Below are 22,752 nucleotides of genomic sequence, written 5' to 3' on the forward strand. Positions count from 1 at the left end.
GCAAATAAGTAGTAGGAGAATTGGCCCCTTGGGAATTTACATTCTGTGTTAAATGGGAAATAGTTTCATATACATAAATACATATATAGAAAAAAAGAAATGTAAGAAACAAATGCAACTACAGAGTAGTATGTTTATCATCATACAGCGTTTTAGAACTGAAGGGAAATTTACACATTGTCATCATTTTCTAGGTAAGGAAAATGAGGCCCAGAAAGTTTGACTTGTCCAAGGTAGTAGTTACTCTCAACAGCAATCATTTTATTGAATATTTGCTCTCAGAAAAGTTCGGCTTTAGTAAATAAAGAGTTAAAGTCATGAAGAACTTAATTATTAGTTGTGAAGACTGAGTTATTTGCATAAAAAGATAACAGTACAAAGTCATGGGTACTAAGTGTCAAATGAGGAGTACAGTTGTACAGAATTACATAGATTTTTTTTTTTTTTTTTTTTAATAAAAGTAAGCTCTCTTCCTGACGTGGGGCTTGAACTCATGACCCTGAGATCAGGAGTCCCATGGCCTATCAACTGAGCCTGCCAGGTGCCCTGGGAATTATATGGAAGTTTAGAGAGAGTGGGTAGGGGAAAATTTTAGACTTAGGCTAATCTAGACCTTAGAGGAGAGAGAAGACTGGGTAAGTTTAGAGGGCAAGGCATGAGAATAGTGAGCATTCAGAAGGCATTTGAGGCATGAGAACAGTGAACTAAGCCTGCCTTGTTTTGAGGGCAGAACAAGTAGACAAGCAACAAGATTAATAAAATTTGGAGAGTTAGGTAAATTGGAGAGGGCTTTAAATCTCAGGCAGAGGAATTTATACTTACAGTGAAAAATCCCCAAGCACAGAATTTTATGTGTAAATGAGTATTTTAGGAAAATGGATTTCAGCTATGCAGTGTAAGGTGGAAGAAGAGAGACCAGGTAGAGTTGTTATAATAATCCTGGGGAAAGGGGTCTCTACAGAGTGATGGCAATGGAGAGAGAAAAGAGATTCCAGTGATTTGAAGAAAAGTAAATAGAATTTGATAACGGCTTTTATAGGAAGGGTAGATAACAGTGCACGTGCTCTCCATCGGGGTTGTAGCAGTAGCAGAGCTGGGTTTGGCTGGTTTCTAATGTATCTGCTCTCCAAAGGATACTTTGGTGGAAGCCTTTGAAGAGCACTGAGTCTAACCCAACATTCTCAGTTAATACTGAATACATAGTTTAAGTGACTGGTTTAAGTTTGCAGAACTTGGTGTAGAGCCCATTCTTTTTGACTGTTGGCCAGTGATCTATGATATCCTATTGCTTAAGAGGAGGTGGGTCAAGTGGTTAAAAGCACAGAGGAGATGCCTGGGAAGTGAAATGGGAAGTTGCAGACCACATTATGATGAGGTTTACCCACAAGCCGTTTCAGTTCTCCAAAGGTTTTCCTTATCTTCAGACACTAAATATGTATACTGTCAGGCTCATAATGCAACAGTGACCTGCGTTCCTTAGAGCTATCTTCTGACATTCAGTTTTTCAGAGTCGAGGAAAAAGATTCCTTCCGATTTTGGATTTAATTGCATATACTCTCTGACTCCCAATTTTGAAGATGAAGTATCTTTTCCTCTGCATGTAGATAGGTTGTTGTGGTTACAGGCAGTAGGTGAGGTAAGCCTCAAAGGCCCCATCAGTCTTTTTGGAGTAAAGGGAGGAGGAGAGTTTTGGACCCAGATCTTTCAAGCTTATTTACCCTGTCAGCAGTTAAGAACAATTTACTTACACAGATCTTATTACCTAAAAAGGTCAGTAAATAGTGTGAATCAATAGAGTGTTTTCGCTAATGGGAAGTTTTTAGAGAATTAAATAGCCTTCTAAAAAATCCTTTATATTTGGTTTTAAATTTGTAGTCAGATTTAAGATGTGACTCAATCTCACTTCTTTTCCCTTCTGTTTTTCTTTCCTTTGCTTTTCTTTTCCTTTTCCTATTCTGCCAAGCTTTTATCTTGTAATAACAGATACCTGAAGACTCACAATAGCATTATCTGGATCAACTAACATTTATTATGTACCTACTACAAGGGTCTCTTATTTAATTTCATCTGCCAAGACGAAATATTCCGAGATTTTATGACTAGGGCCCTAGTAGTAAACATTTTCCAATGCTTGGCTTTTACAATTCTTACCCCATTTTAATCTTTGCCATGACTCTTCTGTTATAACTTCTGACCTGGCTGGGAAGGGAAGAAAACTTTACTATTTAATGGTGAGACCTACCATGAGTTTTATACTAAGTACTTTATATATCACCTCACTTAATACTCCTAACTGTTCAATAAGATAGGTAGGTATTCTTATACCTATTTACAGGTTAATTCATCTGAAATATTTATTACTGTTAATAAAAATATTTGTCAATTCAACCAAGATATTTAGGTACTGTTGAAGGTGCTGAGGATACCACAGTGACTATCAGATGAGGTCCCTGATAAGGCACAGAGAAGTTAAATAACTTGCCCAAGGTCACACAGCAAGAAAGTGACAGAGCTAGGATTTACATATAGATCTGGTGGATTTCAAAGGGAATGTATGCAACCACTATAACACACTGCCATTTGTATATATTGCATGTTCTCTGTGATTACTTAAATAAATCAAGTTATAAAGCTAGGTGCTACTCCCAGTATTTCTTTTGTTTAAGAAGGTTCTCCATGGGGTGCCTATGTGGCTCAGTCGGTTAAGTCAGCAACTGTCTGCCTTTGGCTCAGGTCATGATCTCAGGGTCCTGGGATTCCCTGCTCAATAGGGAGTCTGGAGTCTGCTTCTCCCTCTGCCCCTCTTCACTGCTCGTGTGCGAGCGCACATGCTCTGTCTCTCTGTAAAATCTTAAAAAAAAAAGGGGGATCTTTACATAATTAAAAAAAAAAAAGGTTCTCCATGAATCTAAGAAAGAAATCTGTTGGTGCTGACAAGCACACCTGCCCAGTAATGCTTTTCCTCTCTTCCCCTCCCCTCTCCCCACTCCCTCTCCACTCACTCATACCTGGGTATAAACTGGACAGTGTGACCTGCTTTGGCATGTGGATGTGTTTGTGTTTTGAGGACTGGGAGAGTTTTGTTTGTTTCCTTGGCTTCCTGAACGTTCCTTGCCCACTTGCAAGTGCTTTCTTGTAGCGTGATGGTGAGTAATGTGTTGTTAACATTGTAATGTGGTCATACCAGTTGGAATATTTTTTTTTCTTTTTCCCTCAGTTCTCTCTGATGGGTATGTGAGTGGGGACTCTTGGGTCAAACTTGCCTTCTGCAGTTCATTCAAATAGAGAAGGCTTTCTGTATTTGGAAGACTAGAAAATAGTCTTGAGGTTGGGAAGACTTAAAATCCAATGTCTGGGGTGCCTGAGTGGCTCAGTTAGTTAAGGGTCTGCCTTTGGCTCAGGTCATGATCCTGGAGTCCCAGGATCAAGCCCTGTGTTGGGCTCCCTGCTCAGCCGGAGTCTGCTTCTCCCTCTCCCTTTGCTCCTCCCCCTGCTCATGTTCTCTCTTGCCCGTTCTCTCTTAAATAAAATCTTAAAAAAATAAAATAAAATCCAATGTCTTCTGCCCAGCTGAAACTCAGTTTTGTGGGGCGCCTGGGTGGCATCTGCCTTCTGCCTTCTGCCTTCAGCTCAGATCATGATCTCAGGGTTCTGGGATCGAGCCCCATGCAGGGCTCTCGCTCAGCGGCGAGTCTGCTTCTCCCTCTCCCTCTGTGATCTCTCTCGCTTTCACTCTCTCGAATAAATAAAATCTTAAAAAAAATTCAGTTTTGTCAGTATTCTAGGTTTATTCTTTAGCTAGTGTGATCCAAGAGAGTTGTTTGTTTTCAGTTATGTCCATTATCACCGTGTGCCATGTCTCAGATGAACGGTGTTTGTTCTGGAGTTAGCAGCTTAAAAATAGGCACACAGGTTTTGTGGTAAGCATTACCTAGTAGGAAGCACTAGGTAATGCTGTTTAGGTCTGTGAGACTGAGAAGCTGAGTTCCAGTTGAGTTCTAGGGATTAATTAGGGTGGGATCAAGGTAGTTAGTGTTAGAACTAGTTGGTTTTAGGGACCCATGTCAATTAAGGATTGGGATTTAGTCATATCTGTGCATGACACATACGGTTAATAAGGTGATTTATATGGATGTGTCTAACCCAGTCCTTGGTACTTGATTGGCACACAGTAAATATTAGTTAAATCTTTTAAGGTACTTGAATGGTGAGTGTTGTCAATTTGTCTTTCTAGGGCAGCTTTCTCATAATTAGAAGAATATTTATCTTTAGAAGAATATTTATTGATCATTTAACTGTGGGTAAAGCATTTGGAAAAGGGATTGGGGTATCGAAGATTTCTATCAGAGTCTTGCTGAAACTATGGTCTTACCATGTACAAATTGAATCAATTAGGCCTAATTTAAAGGAAATTTGTGATTTTGCTTTGTTAGGGTCAATCGTATGCTTTTTTGATAGGAATAGCTTCTTGACCCTGTTGTAGAGTTGAAAATGCTTGCTTTTCAATTCCAGTTAAACTTGGTTTGATTTTTGATATTTGAGATAGTTGCCTATGATGTTTCCTTTTATTCTCTGCATTTTTTTCAGTGAATAAAGTAATATATTTGCAAGTATTTTGTGAACTGCAAAGCTAGCATTTGCTATTACCACCATCACTACCAATAATAATGTTAAAAATATTAATGGGATAGGACTCATTCTAATGAAGGTTGGTTTCCTGGAGTAATTTCAAGGAGAAAAACTCAGGACAATGGGATATGCCCAATGGCTTGTGTACTAATTTATATCTTTTGTACTTTTTGTGGAAGGGAAAAGGAAAAGCAGAGACTTGTCACTCTGAAAACTTGGCCGGGGGCTATGTCATCATGAAGGGTTGCCTGTAGTACTTAGATATACACTATTGTGGCAAGAAAGTTAAACAGGATTTGTCATATGTTTGACATAGTACATTCTACTGGAAGCATCTGTCTGTCTATATAGGAAACAACTCCTTCCAGTTCATTGGTAAGATCAACTACATTCTGTTAACTATGGATCCTATACTGATAAAATGTATCAGTCTAGGACATTATGGCCTCATAGAATGGTAAGATTAAGGAAACTTCAATGCCTTTGACCAAAATATTTAGCTAGATGTTATCATCAAAATCTTTTACAGTCAACTTCTGATTGATTGGCATTCTTGGAGAAGAACATGTGATTTTAATAATTCAGAAGAGCAAGTTATTTAGTAAATTTTGAAAAGACTCTTACTTTTTAAAAGCTTACTCTTCATTATTTTCTGTCTCCGATGCCTGGAACTCAGTAAATCTGTGTTGAATAAAGGAAGTTAACTGATACCTATCTTGGGGTTTTCTCTGGAATCAACCTGTTAGATTAACTTCTAGAAAGCAGGGATGATGACTTATTGGTTTATGTATCCCCTTCACTTAGTAGACTGCCTGGCATGGAGAGTGGGTCCTTACTAAGTTCTTATTGAATGATTGAGTCAGGAAGTTAAAGTTTTCATTAAGGGAGAATTGCAGTGACCTGGTGCTGTTGTGCTGATGGTGGCCCTTCCTAAGAGGAAGAAGAGATGTAGCGTTCCCACAAATCAACATGAATCAAAGTGAATGTGAGGAAAGTGATTGCTTTGGTGCTGCCAGGCATTTTATTTACTCTTTCGGACAGGGAGAAGTAATGTGTTAAAAGTTGTTGCTTTATTTCTCTCTTGTTTTTTATTTTATGTTTTATTCTGTTCAAAATTTAGTTATTGCTGAGATTTCATAACAGCATATGAGAACTTTATTATAGCTTCAGCGTATCAATAGAAAAAAAGAAAAATCTATCCCTTTGTTACACTTAATTTTATCCTACCCTCTTGCTACAAAACTTCAGAACTCAGGGATATAGTGCTAGAAGAATATTTCCAAATCCAGCTTATATCTTTAGTGGTGATGAACAAAACAAAAATGGCCATTTGATTTTAGCATGCCCTCATGACCATCTATATAGATGATTTCCCTTAATATGGTTTGCTTAAGTGATTAAATTTCCAAATTATGCATCTTTTTCTTTGGTACATATCTGTAGAAGTGAGAGATTTATCTGGGTGGCAGAAGGAAAGGAACTTTTCATAGATAAATCCACAAAGTAGATCACATGGAGAATTGAAAGTCATTGATATATGTCAAGTCAGGTAAAGATTACTAGAATAGGAGTCAACAGGCATGCTTGGGTGGCTCAGTCCGTTAAGTATCTGACTCTTGGTTTTAGCTCAGGTCATGGTCTCATGGGTCAAAGGATTGAGCCCCACTTTGGGCTTCACGCTCAGTGGGGAGAAGAGGAAGTTCTGCTTAAAGATTCTCTCCTCCTCTGCCCCCTGCCCCACTCATGTGCACGCACGAGCTCTCTTGCGCTCTCTGAAATAAATAAATAAATCTTTGGAGAGGAAAAAAAGAGTAGTAGTCAACAGATTTATGTTCTATACACAGTTTTAGCACTAGTTAGCTCTGTGACTCTGGGCAAGTCACTTAATCTCACTCACCAGTGTTCTCATCTGTAATTTGAGGGTATGGAATGAAGTGATCTCTGATGTCCTGGTTCTAAAGTCTGTAATTCCAAAGTGCCAAACAAGGGAAGTAGACTGACTTTCTGCACCTCACCACCAGACTTGTTCCACATTAGACCCAAATGTGAAGTGTTAATTATGTAAAAATAGAAGTGTATAGTCTATGTTCCCAGGTAGACTAGAAGTTAGATTATATTAAATACTTATAACTAGTTTTATGTGCTTAAATATAAGAGGCATGGTTGCTTTTATTTATTTTAAATTTTATTTATTAGAGCACAGGGAGAGGAGCAGAGGGGGAGGGAGAGGGACCAGTAGACTCTGCGAGAGCGGTTTAAAGGTTTTTTTTTTAGAATGAGAGAGGGAGTGCATGGTGGCGGGGAGGGTGGTGCAGAGAGAGAAAGAGAGAGAGCATCTTAAGCAGGCTCTGCGCTGGGTGTCTCAACCCTGAGATCATGACTTGAGTCAAAGAAATCAAGAGTTGGATGTTTAACCAACTGAGCCACCCAGGTAGCTGAGGCTCTGTTGCTTTTAAAAGAAGAATTATTGGGATGTCTGGGTGGCTCTGTCACTTAAGCATCTGCCTTCAGCTCAGGTCATGATCCCAGGACCCCGGGATCGAGTCCCACATTGGGCTCCTTGCTCAGTGGGGAGCCTGCTTCTCCCTCTGCCTGCTGCTCGTGCTTGTGCTCTCTCTCTCTCTGACAAATAAATAAATAAAATCTTTTAAAAAAATAAATAAAAGAAAAATTATTACCACAAATGGCACAACCTATACAGATGAAAGAGACCCAAATAGAGACCCAAAATTATTTGGGTCTCAGGATATCCTGGGTTGGAGTTTCTGTTTCCTAACTCCAACCTAGAAATAGAAATATGGGTGTATTGGTGGAGTTGGTGGGGAGTGGGGACAATGGGGCTAGTAGTGTGGATGAAAATGGATAGTATTTTAAAAAGCAAAATAATAAAGAATTCCTTAGTCTGTGGAGTTTGCATGGCTAGACCAATTTGATTTTGTCATAAGTCCCTGTAGAACTGATATAAACCCTGTATTCAAATTCAGAATACCTGGGTCCAAACTCCTTGCTACCTGGGTATCATTTAAGCTTTGTAAGCTTCTCTGTGTGTATGTATTTTCCATCAGAAAAGAGGGGATTAAAAATCTTAAAAGAGTATTTAATTTTTATAATTTTTTTTAAGATTTTATTTATTTGAGAGAGAGAGAATGAGAGAGAGCACATGGGGGGGGAGGGTCAGAGGGAGAAGCAGACTCCCTGCTGAGCAGGGAGCCTGATCCAGTCCAGGACTCCAGGATCATGACCTGAGCCGAAGGCAGTCGCTTAACCAACTGAGCCACCCAGGTGCCCTAATTTTTATAATTCTTATTAAATGAGGCCTTCTTTGTGAAAGTGCTTTAAAAACAAATTACAGCAAAAGAGAAGCTATTTTTAGTGTGAACAGACAGCTTTACACATATAGTCGCATAGACCTTGATTATATGTACCTATGGGGTGAATAGTGACATTTGAAACCAGTAAATAATTCACAAGCCTATTTTATTTTATTTTTTTGATTTGTTTATTTATTTTGAGAGAGTGAGAATGAGAGAGAGAGTACATGAGAGGGGGGAGGGTCAGAGGGAGAAGCAGACTCCCTGCAGAGCAGGGAGCCCGATGCGGGACTCGATCCTGGGACTCCAGGATCATGACCTGAGCCAAAGGCAGTCGCTTAACCAACTGAGCCACCCAGGCACCCCTCACAAGCCTATTTTAGATATAGACTAGCTCTCAGTCATCCATACACATGGACTAGCATGAATAATTTAGAACTACAAATATTTATTAGGCATCTGCTATGTGCCAAGCAAATTTTTAGGCCTGTTTAGAATTTTTTTAAAGTATAAAAGAAAGGTGCCAACCTCAAGGATCTTAATTCTATCTAGAATGTATCTTGTTTTCCAGCCTGATGATTTCTTACACATCCTTAAAGATCCAGTTTGAGAAACTTCCCTAACCCATCCAGGTAAACTAGTTCTTATACCTCTTCCTACCCCATTGGGCATGAATAACATGTTTAGATTTCTCCCAACACACTGAAATGCCCTGAAGGTAGGACTGTGGCTTCTCTTCTTCATTTGTATCTCCAAGGCCCTAGGGCAGTGCCTGGTACATGGTGGACCCAGCTGGATAAATTTTGATTGAATTGATTGAATGACTGGTAGTCAAATTGGAGAGATAAAATGCAAGTATCAGGAAGGCCAACTAATACTACAAGGCAATATATGATAACAGCAAGTGCCAGTATGTTGCACATACTGGGCCTAGAGGAGTTCAAATGAGGTCTAGATATGGCCAGGACATATGGAACTATGGAACTTGCGGATGGAGAATTTTAAACATAATAATAGTAATAAAAAATATCTTTCTTTGAACTGAGTTATGTAATTTTATAAAAGACAAATTTCTTTTTCTAATTGTTTGAGGCTTTTAAAAAATTAGTAGTTGTGTGCTGAAGGAAGTTAATTTATCAGAAATTTACAAAATGAATTAATTTCCTAATTGTAGATAGTTCATAATTAGAATTTTTTTCTATTTCCTTTTTTTTTAAGATTTTATTTGTTTATTTGACAGAGAGAGAGACAGAGAGGGAACACAAAAAGGGGGAGTGGGAGAGGGAGAAGCAGGCTTCCCACTGAGCGGGGAGCCCGATGCAGGGCCAATCCCAGGACCCCAGGATCATGACCCTAGTCGAAGGCAGACGCTTAACGACTGAGCCACCCAGGCGCCCCTGCTATTTCTCTCCTTGAATAGAAGTTCTCGGACGGTGAAATGGCCAGAAGTTAGGAATCAAGAAGGGGAGAGAAGATTGTCTTCAGTTACTGAATGTGGGTTAATTCAGAGAAAGAATGACTAGCGTCTGTTGATTTGTAGTATCTTATTTTTTTCTCTCATGTCAAAAGTTTAGTAATCAGAATTTTTAAGGGCTTAAGTAGAACTTTTATTTTTACAGACTATTTTTTAAAAAATTGGATGTATTGAGAATCAAACCTTGAACTATCTTTGACCCTCCCTGAAAGGAAAGAGAAAAAATTCGTTGTGTGTGGCAAATAGAAATTCTGGTCTGGATCTAAAAAGATAAACATTAACAAGAGTTTTGTTTCTATTCAAGTTACTGTTGTTGTGCCAATTTCATAATAACAGACTTTCTCTATGACTCTTTCTGCCCTTATTTTTCTGAAGGTCACTTCCATTGTACACATCTTCCGAATTATTAAATTTCCCAAGTAACTGTAATCCAAGGAGCCTTTCTTAGTAGCACTGAAAAGACAAATGCCAGTTCATAAGGAGTTCTCTGAACTTCTTCCTGATCTTTATATCACCATTTGGCTGTTAATGGGTTTGTCTCTTAGAGATTCATTTTGCTTTTTGTAGGCCTGATTTAAAAAAGCTAGAAACTCTTTTTTTTTTTAAGATTTTATTTATTTATTTGACAGAGAGAGACACAGGGAGAGAGGGAAGACAAGCAGGGGAAGTGGGAGAGGGAGAAGCAGGCTTCCCGCGGAGCAGGGAGCCCGATGCGGGGCTCGATCCCAGGACCCTGGGATTATGACCTGGGCCGAAGGCAGATGCCCAACGACTGAGCCACCCAGGCGCCCCAAAAAGCTAGAAACTCTTGAAAAATATAGGTAAATCTTGTTCTGACACATACACGTACTAGTGGTAGTAATAAAGCCATGAAACCAGTTCTTGAGTCTTTACTGGTATGTATCCACAATAGCATATAATAAGCTAATAAATTGTTTGGGAATGGTAAATTATATGATTGAGTTTTTTTTTTTTTTAAAGATTTTATTTATTTGACAGAGACAGTGAAAGAGGGAACACAAGCAAGGCGGGGGGGGGGTGCGGAGAGAAGCAGGCCTCCCGCTGAGCAGGGAGCCTGATGTGGGGCTCGATCCCAAGACCCTGGGATCATGACCTGAGCCGAAGGCAGACGCTTAATGACTGAGCCACCCAGGTGCCCCATGATTGAGTTTTTTTGGGTTGAGTTTTTTCTCTTAAGTTTGATTTAGGGAGAGAAAGTGGCTGTTCCTTGAGTATACACTGTCATGGAGATAGAAAACCCAGAATTGTGCAGGGTGAGTAGAAGGAGATGTGAACATTTTTTTTCCAAAAAATAGACAACATGCATGAGATTAAGAGAATATTATAAAATCTTTGAATCTGGAATGAGTAGAGTAGTAAGGGGTAAATGTGGGGAGGTAGGATTGGTTGATTAAGACATTAGAATTTCAGTAAATATGTGTGAATTTGCTATTCCTGGAAATTTGGGAATGAATGGGCTATTTAGCTATGTCTGTACATCTAGGAGAGGACAGACAGTTCTCTTCTGCTGTTATTTTTGAGGGACCATCTGGCAGAAGGTACAGCCCAAGAGGTCCTTGCAACATTTTCTTGGAGGCTCAAGGAGTTGAAAGACACTGGAATGGGAATGATAGACTGGGTCCTGTGTGCATGTGTTGACGGTGCCTTGGAAATGGCTGTGGGACTGGAGGATTTGTTGGAGATGAGTAGAGGGAGCTTTTGCAGGAAAGGTACAGGGGCTGTATTGGGCACTAGTGGAGTGAGGCGGACTATGTGGGGGGCAGAAGAAAGGCAACTGACCTTTTTTGAGGACTTACTTTGTGCCAGGCACTGCCCTAATGTATCTTCAGTTAGTTAATCCTAACAAGAGGTCTGAAATGCAGATTATTTCCCCCATTTTATACATGGAGAAATGGAGGCACGGAACGGTTATATTATCTACCCATAGGACAGCCCTCAGAAGGTATACTGGTATTTGAACCTAAATCTGTCTGAATCCAGAGCCAGTTCTCTCTCTCTCACTGTGGTGTTGAAAGCAGTTGAAACAGGGAGGGTAGACTGGCACATGGGGGGATGGCATGTGCTTTCTCAATTCTCCTCCCTGGACTAGGGGTGCTGTGGTGCAAGGGTTTGGTCTCTGGAGTCCATTAGGCCGGGCTCGTGAAAATCCTGGCTCTGCCACTTTTTACCTTTGTAACCTTGAGTGGATTACTTAACCTTTGTGAACTTTAGCAACCTCATCTGTAAGGTAAGGTTAATGATACAAACAAACCTCTTAGAGTTACTTGGAAGTTAAAATGAAATAATGTCTGAAACTTTAATGCATATTACTTCCTGTCATTTCTTTTTTCCGTTTTAGACCCATCTTTTTATCTCTGGGTTGTAACATAGGTCTCTTTGGTGTGGAACTTGGTCATATTCTCTCTCTCTTTTTTAAAGAAGGTTATATTTTGTTTCTTTCACTTATAAGGACCCATATTGATTAAAAACAATCTGCCAAGAGAGTTTCATTTTTCCCTCCCACCTAATCAAGAATTGTGTGAAATTTCTAAGGGTTTTTGTCCCTCCTCTTTCTCCCTCTCTGGATTCCTTGGGACTGACATCATAGACATGGAGGAGTTTCTGACCTTTGAAAATTCTTGACAGTCTTAAATGTTGTGGTTTTCCAGTGAGTTTTGGGAGGAGTTGGAGGGGACTCAGACACAGCTGTAGTGCATCACTGGGACTGGGAGAGGGTATAGTGTGAGAATGTGGACGCTTTGGGGGATGTAGGAGATGAGAAAATGTAGGGTCAGTAGTTTCTCAGGCATTTTAACCTAACTGTTATCTATAATCAGTATTTAATTTTGGGTCATTTTTCTCTGTTACTAAGTAGTTGGGCACGCAGAGCATGCAGACTGATTGTAATGTTAGTCTGAGTTAAACAATGTTTAGGAAGAGAAATTTGTTGCAAATAAGATCATATAATAATCTTAAGCAAATGTTTTTGAGATGAGCCTCTGTTTTAGACCTGCCTATTTACAACACTGATTATCTGTGCCAGGCACTGGCACAGTGATTATCTGATTATCAGCAATACTGGTGTGTGTGTGTGTGTGTGTGTGTGTGTGTGTGTGTGCGCGCGCGCGCGTGCGCGCATGCACATGCGCATGCTTGCATGCGCACAGTGGGGGTACTGTACAAATACAGTTCAGTTAATCTGAACAGAAATTGAGTATCTACTAAGTGCTTGGGTATTAGGGATACAGGATGAACAAGACAAGATTCCTGCCCTCAAATTGCTCATGGTTTAGTGGGGGGGACAAATGTATAAATAAACACAGGTACTCTGTGGTGTGATAAATAATATTATAGAGGTGGAATACCAGGTGCAGCAGAAAAGGAGGAAGTGGGCAATTTAAGTTGGGAAGCCAGAGAAAGTTTTGCCAACGAGGTAGTACTCAAGTTAGTCTCATAGAAGAGATAAGAATTCACCTGCTAGACCACAAGTCATTCCAGGCAGCAGGAACAACATGGGCAAAGGAACTGAAATGTGAGCGCACGGTGTACTCGGGGAACTACCAGGAGGGGACGGGGAATGGTGGGAGGTGAGTGAGGCCGGAGGGTTAGGCAGGGCCAGATCGTGAAGGGGTCTTAAGCTTTTGTCATTGAAGAATTTAGAGCAGTGATTTGTAACACCTATTTTCATTTTAAGATTGATCAGCCTCCACAAGCAACCAATGGCTGGCGAGAGGAAGAGGGAGAAATTCGGAAGCTATTTCCTAGAGTCCAGGTTATGAAAACCTGAGAGAGAATTAAAAGAGTTGTAGTTTATGAAAAGGTTGGGATGGATTTGAGAAATTTTAAAGGTAAAATGAGTAGAACTTCACAAAGGACTATTTGTGAATGAGGATAAGGTGAAAGAGAAGTCCAGGGTGGCTCCCAGGCTTTTGTGACTTGGCTAATAGGGCGGATGATGGTACCATTTGCTAGAATAGGCAATACTGGAAGAGGAGTAGCTTGAAAGGGGGAAGGACAGAGATGAGAGAATGAGCTCTTGCTTTTAATGTGCTGAGTTTGAAGTGCGTGTGGGATTCCCAGGTGAGCTGGAGAGTTTGGGGCTGTGGATACATTTGAAGTTATCAGCATCTGGGTGCTCAGGGACATGAATGAAATTCTCATGCAGATAATATAACTTGACAAGATGGAAAGCCTGAGGTAGAATGTTGGGTGCACTAACCCGTGGTTAGGAAGAGGAGTCCACAAAGGTGACCAAGACGCGGAGCCAGAAGAGGCAGGAAGAGTGATCAGTAAGTATCACATACTATGAAGAGATCACTTTAGAAAAGCAGGGAAGGAGAATTGTGATCCTATTTTAAGTCAGTGCCATTCTCCTTCAGTAGAAGCACATTTTGATAGGATGAGCACTGCATCTAAGGTGAGAAAGCATCAGTGAATGTTGATTTTAGGGAGTTTTGCAGGGTGGAGGAGAAGAGCAGCTGGTAGGTAGGGACAGGGGAGGAAACCTGAAGGAACTCCTCTTGCTTTGTGTCCTAATTTTTTCTGTGAGGTTGGAGGCAAGGTCATGTGTCGGGAGTAAGGAGAGTGATAAGGATTGGGTAGGAGAATGGTGGAGGTGTGGGATAGTAGCTGAGAAGATTGGTTGACTTGTCCCAAAGTCAAGCAGAAAACAGCCATGTTTCATTGAATGTAATGAGACTGAATGTCATTTACTTGTAATTGGGTTGCTATGCATGGTTATGTGATCTGATCTTGCTCAATGGCCCCAGGTAGTAGCAGAGAAGTTGAATGTGGGAGCCATCTAGGTTGGGCAGATGAAATAGAAGAATAGCAGAGCTAGGTTTTTACTAGAAAATAAGTGGCCATTGGGTTCTCATTCAGTTAGGCAAGAAGGGACAAAGTGGCATTTATCCACTTCTTTTTTTTCTCAGTCGTTACTGCTGTCATCCTAGTCAAGCTCACCATCATGTCTTTGCAGTAATTTCCACTTGTGCTCCTTCCACACCCTTCTCACTACAACCAGGGGTATCTTTTACTATTTCAGATCTGATCATGTCCTGCCCCTACTTACAGCCCATCAATGGCTTTTCATTACTTTAAGGATAAAATCTCAATGTTTAGCAGGGTCCACCAGGCCGCCTCTTAATCCTCATTTTGTACTCTTCTCACCTCTGTGTTTCTTCCTGCCACAGAACGTTGATATGTGTTTCCTCTGCTTGGAGCATTCTTTCTTTCCCAGTTTGTCCCTCCAATTCCTACTCATTCTTTGGTCCTTAGATGTATTATCACTTCCTTGGGAAAGTTTTTTTCTGACACCCTGTAGGAGGTAACACCCATCTCTCCAGCATTTCTTTATTACAATTTTCTGTGAAATTTCGTGGGTTTTTTTCTCCAGACTGGAATCTTCATGAGGATAAAAATTGTGTCTTTCTAGTTCACTGTTGTGTTTCTAATCCTGAACGTAGCGCACCTAACACGTAGTAGGCACTCCATGATTTTTGTTGCATTAGTGAATAAGGTGGTTAAGGAATTGGATGACTTAATCTGAGGTGAGGATATCTTGAGGTAGTAGTAGAGAGGGGAAGCTGGAAGGAAGATGAGATTGTAGCCAAAGTAAGATTTTGGATGTTGAAAATATAGAGGTGGAGTAGTTTTAGGAGATGGCAGGGTTCAGGACTGAGATGCTGGAGCATTTGATGAGATTATGAAGCTCTGGGCGCCTGGGTGGCTCAGTTGGTTAAGCGACTGCCTTCAGCTCAGGTCATGATCCTGGAGTCCCGGGATCGAGTCCTGCATTGGGCTCTCTGCTCGGCAGGGAGTCTGCGTCTCCCTCTGACCCTCTTCCCTCTCGTGCTCTCTCTCTCTCAAATAAATAAATAAAATCTTAAAAAAAAAGAGAGATTATGAAGCTCTTATGGCAGAAACATTGGATGGGTTGTGTAGGTGGTTGTTGAAATTGCTGAGGAAAATGGTAGGATTTAAAGTGAGGGTGATATAAGGCAGGTGTCTTTAATAAATAGAAGAGATAGGCACAGCCCTTTCCTGTGTGAAAGGATTCAGTAGGTAAGAATCAGTGCTGTTTTGGGGTTCAGTAATGCCCTAGTGCCTTGGGAAGCAGTATGGTGCAGTGGGGCATGTGTCCAAAATACTCTGGGTTCAGACTTTGGGCAACCTACCCGACTTTTCAAGCCTTATTTGTTTCTTTGTAAACACGGTTTTGTATGAAGAAATGCTTTCTCTAATCTTTGTCTGTGAAAATGCCATCATTCTTGGGTGTGGATTTTATTGTTCTGGAGAAGAGAACTCAGGCCATTATGTGAAAGTTATAGAGGGAGGTGGACTGGTGATTTAATTTAGAAAAGTGTTTTCTAATGATTAGATCTGTCCAACAATAAGACATCGTGGCAAAGGAATGAGTTTTCCATCAAAGCTTGTATCCATCCATGCAGAGACCGGGTGATTTCCCTGTCAGAGATGTAATAGAAGGATTTCTGCAGGGGGGCAGACATTGGACTAAGTAATCACTAATGTCTTGTCCAGTTGGAGGACTGGAGGGTATTGACCCTAATTGAGATTTGTCTAAACACCGTTCAATCAACAGATGTTTGAGTGCCTCTGTTTTGTTTGAAAGTTTGAAAGCCAGTATTTTCTTTTTTTTTCTTCCTGTGTGCTGAGACAGAGCCAAGGACTGTGTGTTTTAGTCCATGTTGTGGATATTTCCCATTTGGAATTTGAGAAGCTCAAGCCAGGTGTTGGTGGTGATGTAACAAAAGCTACTGTCCTCCCCTGTTGGGTGGGGTTAGGGTGGAGTCTGTGGCCTGCACCTGGAGGCATCAAATACAAGAATGTGCTGCCAAGATGCTTGGTTTAGTGCTTTGAATTTTTTGGCAAGTCGTTCTAGATAATGTTGGATCTCTAAATTACTTCTCAAAAATAATTTTTTGAAAAGAATGACCTACTGTGTTGGCAAATGAGATCTATGATGCCATGACATTGATGGTTTTTACTGGCTTCTCAGCCACAGGAGCCTATGTCTGGCTGGGAAATGGCCTGCATGCCTGTGGCATCAACTCTTCCCTCTTCCGCTGAGCATCTTTTTGCTGATTGCTATGTGTGTGCTTACTGTATACCTCCCACAGTCTTTCAGAAAGTTATTAAAGTGGCTTTACTAAGTTCCTTTGAATATTTTTTTTTTTTAAGAGAGAAGATTGAAATTCATTTTGCAGCTATGCTCTTGGTTTTGGATGAGTCATGCTTTCAAGTTATTTGGGCTGCAACCATCTCTTGTGACCTCTAAGACAGTGACTAAAATGGGCTTGGAGAAGAAATTCTTGTCTTTATTAGGGGAGGGAGAAACCACTCATTCATTATGAATTCTGAAGGAATTTAATTCTTAAGTATAAAATGTAAGAAACTAATTTATTTGATAACTTGACATTTGGAACTTGAGGTATGTTAGGCCAAAAGTTCCTTATGTATTGGCAGCCTTTTCTGACAATTGGGATATTGAAAAATGGAAGGAAATTAGACATTGGTAATACATAGACTAAAAGAGAATGTCAGGATCATGGTTTATGAGGCTATAGTGAACTGGAGAAGTTCAGTTTTTAAACCTGGAAAGGATCTTAGAGGTCATCGAATGCAAGTCTAGGATAAACAAGAGGCAACTGAAACCCTGTAAGTAATTTGACCAAAGCCACCCAGCTAATATATATAGGTGTAGGTAAAATCATGTGGTACGAGGGTGGCAGAACTAGTGACAGTATGGATGATGTCTCTTCAGAAAAGAGAGTTTCTGAAATTTGGAGAGGTAGATTGGGACCAGGGTGGACTTTTAGAAATAGAGGGGTGATAGGAAGTACGAAGGACCCTGGAATTTCTCATTTATTAAGTTAAGCCGAAAATGGATTGGTTTGGTGGTGGCTGGTGTGGAGGTTCACTTAGTCATTTAATTATTTACTCATCAGGCATTTATTGACTCCTACGATATTGTAGGTGCTGTGCTAGGTGCTAGATGTTGGGCTACAAATATGAATAAAACACGTCCCTGCAGTCAAGTTAGTGACTTCCTGGTTTTATGACCCACAAATCATTGCTGTTTATTTGCCTTAATATTTCTAAGGAATGCAGAAAATCAGGATCTGATCATACCACTAAACAAGCTGTGTCCTGGCATTGGGGGAGGTTTGAAGAAAAGGTATCTGAGTCACCCTTAGACTTTAGGTTGTTTAGGAGGAGATGTTTCTGCAGAGAGTCACCTGAGTCACCTTTTACCTTTGAGAATTCTACTTTTGGCCTTCCCAAAAAGGCAAGGGATTGATGGGTGTGGTAGGGCAGGTGTGTTATGGTTACTTTAGGAACAAGCCCTCTTCTCCAGAGAACTGTAGACCTGTCTAGTGTGTAGAATTTGGTTAGAGATTGTTCTTCACTCTGTTATTGCTTCCTCGGCTGGGACTGCTAACTTTAGAGGAATGCGGATTGGTGCCAGGCTATCAGGTCAGGGACAGAGTTTCTGCCAAAGTCAAGTCTGAAAGAAGAGATCTTTTTCAGGTAAACTTATTTGGCTCGTTTGTCCGCGGTGGAAAAAGGCTTGTTTCCTGGGTTCATGAAGTTAGTGGACAAAAATTGACTTTTGTGTACCTTTGAGATCTCCACTCTGCTTTGCATAATAGCTTATTGTTTTATTTTGAGTAGTTTTCACTATCAGCTTGCTCCTTCCGTGTCCTCAGCTAGCCTCAGAACACTAGTCAACTCTAAAGTTATTCAGTGTATAGTGCTCATTTGTTCATTTACCCATTCATTCTGCAAATATTTCCTGAGGGCCTGTATGCCACGCACTGTGCCAAGTGATACATGCTGAGGACACATTAGTGAACAAGACACACAAGCACTTGGCTTTCAAGAAACTTACATATTAAAGGAGGAGGCTAGACAGCAACCTATTAAAATAATTTCAGGTTATATCAAGTGCTGGGAAGGAAAGAAACAAGGTGGGGAATTCTTCAGGGTGGTAGTCTGCTGCTTTCTTCCATTAGCTTGAATAAGCAATTCTTCCATTAGCTTGAATAAGCAAACTGATGGATAGAAATGGAATTCTGTAGAAAGGTAGAAGAAAAGCATTATTCAGAGTGACATTAGACTTTATGATTAATTTAGTAGTTAAGAAGTTAATGCGGAATTAGGAAACTAATGTTGCTCTTCATAATAAATTCAGCTGAAATGAATGAGCCAGGATAGTTTCCCCTTTTGGTTAGGAAGCTGCTGAAATTGGGCTGTGATCATCCTATTTCAGTGTAATTTGAGCCCTATGTGTTTATTTCCTCCTCAGGTGGAGGCCTGAATTTTGATCTATGTCCACCCTACCTCAGCTGCCTGAAAGTACTTAATGATCACATGACCCTGGACATGGATGCTGTCCTGTCAGATTTTGTCCGTTCCACAGGCGCAGAGCCTGGGCTGGCCCGAGATCTCCTGGAAGGTAAGGAGTCACAAGGGGGAAAATAAGAAGAGAGAAAGTAAAATGCGATGTTTATTGTTAGGATGACTTGGAACATTTAAAGATACTTCGTGTATGGCAGACCTTATATTTACCTCACTCACTTCTAATAATCCACCTCTGTATGACTCACCATAATTTTAAAATGCAAAATCCCCTTTTCACTTTGAATTTTTGGTGTAGCTTTCTCCACTGTGAATTTATGCTCAGGTAATGCAAGTGAAATTTTATATTAATCCACTAAAAGCACAATTCTAGATCTGTAAGTCGTCTTCTTTATATATAAATGACTTTGGGATCACTCATGGTTTTGTTTCTTTCCTTCCCTAATTTGTATAGGTTATTCTATGTAGAGTGAATTAAGTTAATGCTTTTATTTTGCTGCCTTTGTTTACTTATGTCTGTATGTACACATAAGTGTGAACATTCTATATTTTAAGGTCCTTAAAGCTTAGAATCATGTCAGTAGGTTGCTTTGTTTGGAGTCATAATTAACAGATGTTTTTTGTTGATGGAAATATATAATGACAGTAAGCCTGAGGAGAAAAGGGCAGGTTCTTAGCGTACATTCTAATGTTTTAGATTGTCAGCCCTTAGCAGGGTGTGACAACTTGACATTTGCTTCTACCTCTTACTTAGGAAATGAAAGATCTGGGTTTGGACTCCAGTTTGCTAATTCAGCATGACTCTACCCTTGACTGGCATTTTTGGTTTTATTTCCTACTACCTTCTCCTTCTTATGCTTCAGCCTGGCCCAACTCGTCACCTTTCCCTGGTCACATTAAGTTGTTTTCTAAGTCTGCAGCGTCCCTTCCTCCATTATTCTCCTGAGATTCTCCTCATCCTTCAGGATTCAGCTCAAATGCTTCCTCTTCCTCTTGTAGCATGTGTTGAATGCTGTATGTGTGAAGTACTTGAGGTACATTATTTTATTCTTACAAGCACTCTACAATATAAGTTTTATTATCCCACTTTTACAGTTTTAAAAACTGAGGTTCAGAGAAGTTAAATGGGATTTGAACTCAAGCAATCTGGTTTCAGAGGCTGGCTCTTAACAGTTATGTTACAATTAATATTTGTGTAATCTCTTTCTCTCACACACAGACGTGCACACACTTCTCTGCTATGAAGGAAAGGTTGAGGGTACTATGAAAGCGTAAGAGAAACCCAATTTAGATACAGGGTGCAGAAAGGCCTTTCTAAGGAAGTGACCTTTGAACTGAACCCAGAAAGGTACGTGGGAGTAGCAAGACAAAAGGGATAGAGAAGAGAGTGTTGATATAGAAGCTTATACAAGGACCTAAGGTGAAAGAGAGTTTGGCACTGGGTAGGAAGAGTGGGGTAAGAGTAGGAAACAGGTAGAAAAGCAGGAAGCAGAATAAGGGGGCCCTTTGTAGACTGTGGTGAGGAGTTTAAATGTCATTCTGTGTTCAGTGGGAAGCTGGTGAAGGGTTGTAATCAGGGAGTGACGTGATTGGATTTGAATTTTGGTTGAAGGCTATGGAACAGATTGGAAGGTGGCCAGAGAAGTGATCAACCCAGTTAAGACTGTTGCCACGGTTGAGGTGAGAGATGATGATGGCTTGAACTGCTGTGGTGGCAGAAGAGAGAAAATTGGATGGATATAAGATAGAATTTAGAAGGGAAATCAAAGGGCCTGATCTTCATTTTCTCCCTGCTTCTCTCTTTCTCTCTTGCTTTTTCCTTGAAAAGTTAACTTTCGTTCATATTGTAAAGAACAAATTTGAGAGGGACATGGTAGGGGAAGAGAGACTAGCCAAGCCTCTCCCAGAGCCCAGGGGACAATCATGAGGATCTGCATGGGCACAGTGACAATAAAAATGGACAAGAAAGAACAGATTGGAGAGATGTTTCATGAGTGCAAATATTGACTAGATAGGGCGGAGGAGCTGGATCTGAGTAGTGAAGGTGACGGAATTTTCTGGCCTGGAGGGCTTGTGATACCATTATCAGTTTGAGGAATATAGAAGGAGGAGATGTAGCAAGTCTCCGGAAGAAGGATGATGGGCATTCAGTTTTGGACAAATTCGCTGTTAGGACCTGATTTTAAGGAAGTACAGAGCCAGTGTTCAGTACGGTGTTCTGTATTTCCAACTGTGTGGTAAACATTCATTCATTCATTTGTTGAGTCAGGACAAAAATCCTTTATTCCTCAACAAATATTTATTGAGTACCTACTATGTGCCAAGTTCTAGGTGCTCGAACAAAACAAAATAAGCAAAAATCCCTGCCCTTACGTTCTAGCAGGAAAAACAGTCAATAAATAATAACCATGATAACCAAATCATTGTAAAGTATATGTTAAGGTGTGAAGTGTTATGGGAAATGATGGGTAGGTTGTGATTTTTCCTTGGGTAGTTAAGGCAGGCCTTATTAAGAATGTGACATTTGAACAAATATCTGAAGGAGTGTAGATAAATTAGGGAGAGAGCCTTCCAGGCAGCAGGGGGAGTTGTTGGAAAGGCCATAGATAGGAGCAGTCCTAGCATGTTTGTAGGGACAGCAAAGAGGCCAGACTCACTGAAGCAGTGTGAGCAAAGGGAGCTGGGACAAATGGCAAATGTAATGGCTCAGAAGTAAATTCATCGGGTATTAATGATTCATACAGCTTAACTGGAAAATTAGAGTAATAACATATGACAGCAACAGCAATAAATACATATGTACAACTTTCTGTGTCCCAGTGCTTTTAATTCATTTGCTCTTCATAACAGTCCTACATGGAGTCATCTTCACTTTGATAGCCAGGGAGATTGAAGCACAGAGAAAAGGCTGGAAAAGTAGGCCAGGTCATAGAAAGCCTTGAATGTCAGACACAGGAGCCTAGGTTTTATTCTGTAGGCAGTGGCAAGCAATTAGCAGTTTTGATTCTGGAACTGAAATGATCCAAACTGTGCTTTGGAAAGATTAATTTCATGGGATACTTTAGAGTGGATTGGAGGTGGGATAGTGGGTGATAGGAATTGAATTAAGGGGGTAGCAGGTGGAATAGAATAGAAAGAAATATTTATTGAATAATATAACTGGAGAAAGCAACAGAAAAATCCATTATGACAAATCTAGCATTTAGGGTCTTCAGTAGAGTAGTGATTCTTAAATTTGGCGGCAGTTAACCGTTCCTTTTGGTAATCTGAGGACAGCTATCAGCTCTTTTTCTTTAGAAAAATGCACATACTTATACCTTTGTATACAGTTTCAGATGGTTTAGGACATTGCAGAGCATGTCTAGGCTAAGAACTCTCTGGATATCAGAATTCAGAGACCTGGGCTTTAGTCACACTTTTCCTTGGTGCAAACTGGCTGTGCCTTTGGGCAAGTCACTCTACTTCTTTAGGCTTCCTTTGTTTTATCTGTGGTCTCTGTGGGCCCTTTCATTTCAGAGACACAAAGTTTCAATGCTCACAGAGCCGACTTAGGAAATGGACAAGTAAATAAAGAAATTGTGGTATTGCAGACTGAAGTGTTATTGAAGAAGATTAAGCGCAATAAGGAACAGGAGAATGGTGGAAGTATGCATGAATTTTCCTTGCTAGTTTTGAGAGGATGGTTCGAGTGATTGTTCTGTGTCTTTCCTCAGTTTCCCTGTACTCTGAGTACCCATTTCACTCTCTGCTTTGTCTCCTGCCAGGAAAGAATTGGGACGTGAGTGCTGCCCTCAGTGATTTTGAACAGCTACGTCAAGTCCATGCTGGAAACCTGCCCCCACCCTTTAGTGAAGGGAGTGGTGGCTCCAGGACCCCTGAAAAGGGGTTTTCGGATAGAGAGTCTGCCCGCCCTCCCCGACCCACCCTGCAGCGGCAGGATGACATCGTTCAAGGTAC

The 22,752-nt window shown here is 40.5% G+C and overlaps 1 protein-coding gene across 5 annotated transcripts in view; it reads left to right on the forward strand.

Annotated features, from left to right (window-relative positions):
- OTUD7B (OTU deubiquitinase 7B) overlaps positions 1-22,752 on the forward strand; it is a 57,424-nt gene that overhangs the window by 11,874 nt on the left and 22,798 nt on the right. For 3 of the 5 annotated variants that reach the window (XM_025858322.2, XM_073888477.1, XM_073888479.1), the window contains exons 2-3: positions 18,743-18,892; positions 22,560-22,748. In XM_025858322.2, the coding sequence (XP_025714107.1) occupies positions 18,808-18,892; positions 22,560-22,748 (274 nt within the window). In that variant the 5' untranslated portion in view covers positions 18,743-18,807. Of the gene's footprint in view, positions 1-13,455; positions 13,704-17,894; positions 17,965-18,742; positions 18,893-22,559; positions 22,749-22,752 lie in introns of those variants that run through there. The other 2 variants (XM_073888478.1, XM_025858321.2) reach the window with 2 other exon arrangements.

This window comes from Callorhinus ursinus, unplaced genomic scaffold (genome assembly GCF_003265705.2).
Source record: "Callorhinus ursinus isolate GAN/ISIS: 27379988/994484 unplaced genomic scaffold, GSC_fseal_2.0 scaffold90, whole genome shotgun sequence".
In the NCBI taxonomy this organism is placed as follows: Eukaryota; Metazoa; Chordata; class Mammalia; order Carnivora; family Otariidae; genus Callorhinus; species Callorhinus ursinus.